Raw genomic sequence first — 4,354 nt, forward strand, 5'->3', positions numbered from 1 at the left:
CTAGGCCTGCACGGGGCTGAGCTGCGGCGAGGCGGCGGGCGCCTGGGCCGCGGGGCCGCCCCCGCCCGCGCCGCCCTTGAAGCATGCGGACTCGTAGTGCTTGTTGAGATAGGACTTGAGCGCGAAGCTCTTTTTGCAGCGCTTGCACTGGAAGTGCTTGAAGGCCGAGTGCGTCTGCATGTGCGCGCGCAGGTTGGAGCGGTCTGCGAAGGCCTTGCCGCAGTGCGCGCAGCCGAAGGGCTTCTCGCCGGTGTGGGAGCGCATGTGGCCCTGCAGCAGCCAGGGCCTCGAGAAGGCCTTGCCGCACACGCCGCACTTGTGGCGCAGGTCGTGCGTGAGCAGGTGCATGGCCATGGCCGGCATGGACACGTACACCTTGCCGCACGTCGGGCAGCGCCGCGCCAGCTGACTGTCCAGGCTGCGGTGCGTCTGCTTGTGGCGGCTCAGGTTCGACGACGTGGCGTACGTTTTCCCGCACTCGCCGCACGCGTGCCGGCCCCCTGCGCCGCCGGGCCCGGGCCCCGCGCGCGCCTCCGTGCTCACCCCCGCGCGCGCGCCGCCCCGGCCCGCGGCCCCGGCCCCCGCGCCGCGCGCGCCCGCCCCGGCCCCGCCTCCGCCGTCGCCGTCGGGAGCCGCCGCGGAGGCCGTGGAGGGAGCGGCGGCGTTGGCTGCTTTACGGCGCGAGCGCCCGTCGGTGATGAAGAAGGCGTCAGCCGCGTAGCCCTCGCTGACCGCCGCGTCGCCGTTGATGTAGCCGCCCGCGGCTGTGGCCAGCTCTGGGCGCGGGGTGGGAGGCGGTGCCGAGCCCGCGGCCGCCGGGCCCAGTTCTCCACGCACGGCCGCCGCGTACATGGGCTCTGGGGACGGCCCTTTGAGCAAGGCCGCCTCGGCATCGCCATCGTAGACGGAGGCGGGCCCCGCGTAGTCGCTGAGGTATCCTGAGGGCCGAGGCGGACAGACAGGCAGACACAGAGGGAGGGGAGGCGGGCAGCGGGCGAGACACACACGGGCAGGCGGCGGGAGACACGGGGTCCGGGAAGGAGGGGACCAGAAGAAGGACAAAGGAGAAGGGGCCGGGGTACCGCGGGGCCAGGAGGACGGAGGAGGCAGGGAGGGGAAGAGAAGAGAGGAGAGATGAGACTGGGCCGGGCCCCGGCTCCGCCCCCGCCGCCCGCCGGCCCCACCCTCACAGGGGGAGGGAAAGAGGCGCATCCTCGGGTGCGGCTGCCCCCCTTCCGCGGAGCCTCAAGGTCAGGGGGGAGGGGCGGCGCTTCCCTCGCCCTCCTTCTACCACCCCTCCTCCCCCTCGGGTTCTCCCCACTTCAGCAGTTTTCCCTGATTATGCAACACACTGCGGACCCGCAGCGCACAAAGCCAGGACCGCCCACCGAGGGACCCCGTAGCTCCCGCCTCTCGAGGTTCCCAACTGCTCTTCCCCGCGGCACCTGGAACTCGCGCCCAGCCTTGATGCTGCCCCTCCTTGGTCCCCTAGGCCCCCCAACAAGCCCTGAAGACTTCTGCCTCCGGCAGGCCCTCCTACCCTCTCCACCCTCCTTCTTACCTCCCAGGTCTCCTACTACTCACTGAACTTGACCCCCTTCCAGCTCCAGCCTTATCTTCCTCCATCCACTCTCCTTCTTCCCCAGCTCCCTTCGGTCATCCTCCACCCCTGGGTCCTACCTTGTTACACATTGCCCTCTTCCCCCAGGCCCTAACCCGTTGTGGGCGCCTTCCCAAGCCTCAGGACAAGTGACCAGGGAGCCGCTGTGTTGTTGGAGAGTGCCGGGGCATTCCGCAAGGGGACACCTTCCGTGGGACAAGCTGCAGGCAGGCAGCATCATTCATGCTGGTAACCGCACTTGTTCTCAAGGCACAAGATGAATCTCACAGCCTCAGAGTCACAAATGCACACACCGAACGATGCAGCCTCTGGCTTCTTCAGGGTTACACCCAGCCTCCCAGCCACGGTCAACCCTGGAGTGCCCTCACAGGGTGGGTTGCACGAAGATCCCGGCAAACCACCTACTCATGCAGGGTCACACATGCGGCCACCCTGGACACACTCTCAGCCAGGGTCGCCAGTCACATGGGTGCCCAGCAGCCTCAGAGTCACATGGTCCCATGTAGTGGCACACAGGCAGGCACACACTCATACAGGGTCACACACAAGCGCACACAGTCACATGGCTGCACGCAGTCACATGGGCGCACACAGGCTCACACACAGGCTCACACAGGCTCAGGTCACACTGGTTCTGCCACCCCACGCTGCTGGCACCCCCAGCTCTCTTGCCTGCATGCTAACAGTTGTCCTTGAACTTGGGCACCCTTACACAAAGAGCCTCCCCCTGACACCAGCACCATGGACCTCCCTACCTACAACCCTCCTGCTCACATTCTCCTCCCTGACCCTGGTTGCAGGGGAAATACTGCTGCTGCCTCTGCTGGTACCTTAGTCCTGACAGGTGGCGGCCCCCACTGGACCCATGCCTACTCCCTGGAACTCACAGCATTCTGCTAACCATAGCCAAAAGAGAAAGGGAGAGAGAGAGAGAGAGAGAGAGAGAGAGAGAGAGGATACTAAGGAAGGCCCAGGTTTCTGGGTGTGGGTTTGCATGCATCCAGGTCCTGTCATGTCAGCAAGTGCCCATATGACTGTATATGTCCTCGCATGCTCAAGGTGTGGGGTACTTTCTATTTCTGACCTTTGTTCTCCACCTTCTCTCCTGCACTGACACTCTCCCTGCCCAGGGCTTGGCTCTGTTCTGGCCTGCCTCTGCTTTCCCCTCTCCCCACCCTCCTCCACAGTCCGTCCCCAGCCACTGCCTCCTTCTGGTTCTTCTTCCCTCAGGTCTATTTCCGGGGGCTCCTGACCCCTCCAGCCCCACACTCTGGCCCTCTGCCCCTTCCAGCTATTGCCTTGGGCCCCTTGCTGCCCCCAGACTCAGCCCAGCTCGCACCTTTCTCGTGCAGTCGCACTCCGAGGTCGCTGCGGGCGCGCCCGTAGGAGCTCTCGAGGTCCGCCGAGGAGAACGTGTCAAGTTTGACCTTCTTGACCAGGAAGGACCTGGGCATGATTCCTGCGGGGCTCCGGCGCTGCGGGCCTGCGGAGCCGGGGCGCGGGGGGGGCTGCGGCCGCGGCGGGGCCCCGTCACCATCCGAGGAGCGGCGGAGGCAGCACGGGTCCCCACTCTGGCCTTTGGATGCTGCCGCTGGAGTGCCGTCCTCTCTTCTCCTGCCTGCCCTGCCTTTCCTCCTCTCCTCCTCTGGACGCCTCTTCTTTTCCTTCCTTCTTCTCTTCTCTTCTCTCTTCTCTTCTTTTCTCTTCTCCTCTCTTCCTTCTTCCTTCCTTCTTCCCTTCCTTCCTTCTTTCCTTCCTTCCTTCCTTCCTTCTTTCCTTCCCTCCTCTGGTCCCGGCTTCCCAGCCCGCAGTGCCGCCCCTGGACAGGCGGGGGAGGAGGCCGGGGGGTGGGGGGTGGGGAAGGGGGGAGCGGCTCCGTCCCGGGCCCGGAGGCTGCGAGTGGGTGCAGGGCTGGCCCGGCTCCGCGGCCCCCTTCCCCTCCCCCCCCCACCGCCGCGGCGGAGCCTCAGTCAGCGACCCCCCATGCCCCTGGGGGTGGAGGCGCCGGGCCCGGGGAACGCGGCGGCGGCGGCGGCGGCGGCGGCGGCGGCGGCGGCGGGAGCGCCAGCAGCTTCAGCACCGCGGCCAGCGCCGGCCCGGCCAGCACCTCGGCCAGCGACCGGGCGCGCTCAGCCGCCGCGGGCGGCGAGGGGCGGGCCGCGGGGGCTCTGCCGCCAGGCGGGGGTCCTCGGCGGGGGTCTCTGGGAGGCTTGCTTTATTGTTCTGCAGCCCGAGCGAGCGGCGGCGGCGGCGGCGGCGGCGAGCGGGGGGCGGGGGTCCTCGGGGGGAGGGGTGCGCAGGGAAGGCGGGCCGAGGGAAGGAGAGAGGGAGGGACGGGGGCTCCGGGGGCGGGGCTCGGCGCTCGGACAGCTCCAGGGCCCGGCCTCCTGCGCCCGCGGCCGCCTCTGCCTGCGGCCGGGCCCAGCCTCCGGCTTTTAAAGCCCAGAAGCTGAGGGAGGGGGAGGGAGGGGAGGGAGGGGAGGCCGGCGGAAATGGCTGCGCAGGGCCGGGCCCATCCAGGGTCTCCTGGGAGGGGTCTTGGGGATGCCGCGGCCCCCGCGTGTGTGGATTTCCCCCAGGCAGCTTCGGGAATGGAGGCCCAGCGGTCTGCGGCATTGTCGTGCGTGGGGGGAGAGGCAGAAACAGGCCTGGGAGTCCTGCGCCCCGGACTGGGGATCTTTTGGGGGAGGAACGCAGGGCGGATCCCAGTCTGGTCCAGCCTGCCTAGCTTTC

At 68.2% G+C, this 4,354-nt stretch overlaps 1 protein-coding gene across 1 annotated transcript; it reads right to left on the reverse strand.

Annotated features, from left to right (window-relative positions):
• On the reverse strand, positions 1-3,075 carry SCRT1 (scratch family transcriptional repressor 1). The gene is made up of 2 exons (XM_042973559.1): positions 2,961-3,075; positions 1-938 (listed from the first exon to the last, which is right to left on the reverse strand). The coding sequence occupies exons 1-2, from the start codon at positions 3,073-3,075 to the stop codon at positions 1-3; spliced, it is 1,053 nt and encodes a 350-aa protein (XP_042829493.1).
• Positions 3,076-4,354: the final 1,279 nt, after the last annotated feature.

This window comes from Panthera tigris, chromosome F2 (genome assembly GCF_018350195.1).
Source record: "Panthera tigris isolate Pti1 chromosome F2, P.tigris_Pti1_mat1.1, whole genome shotgun sequence".
NCBI lineage: Eukaryota > Metazoa > Chordata > Mammalia > Carnivora > Felidae > Panthera > Panthera tigris.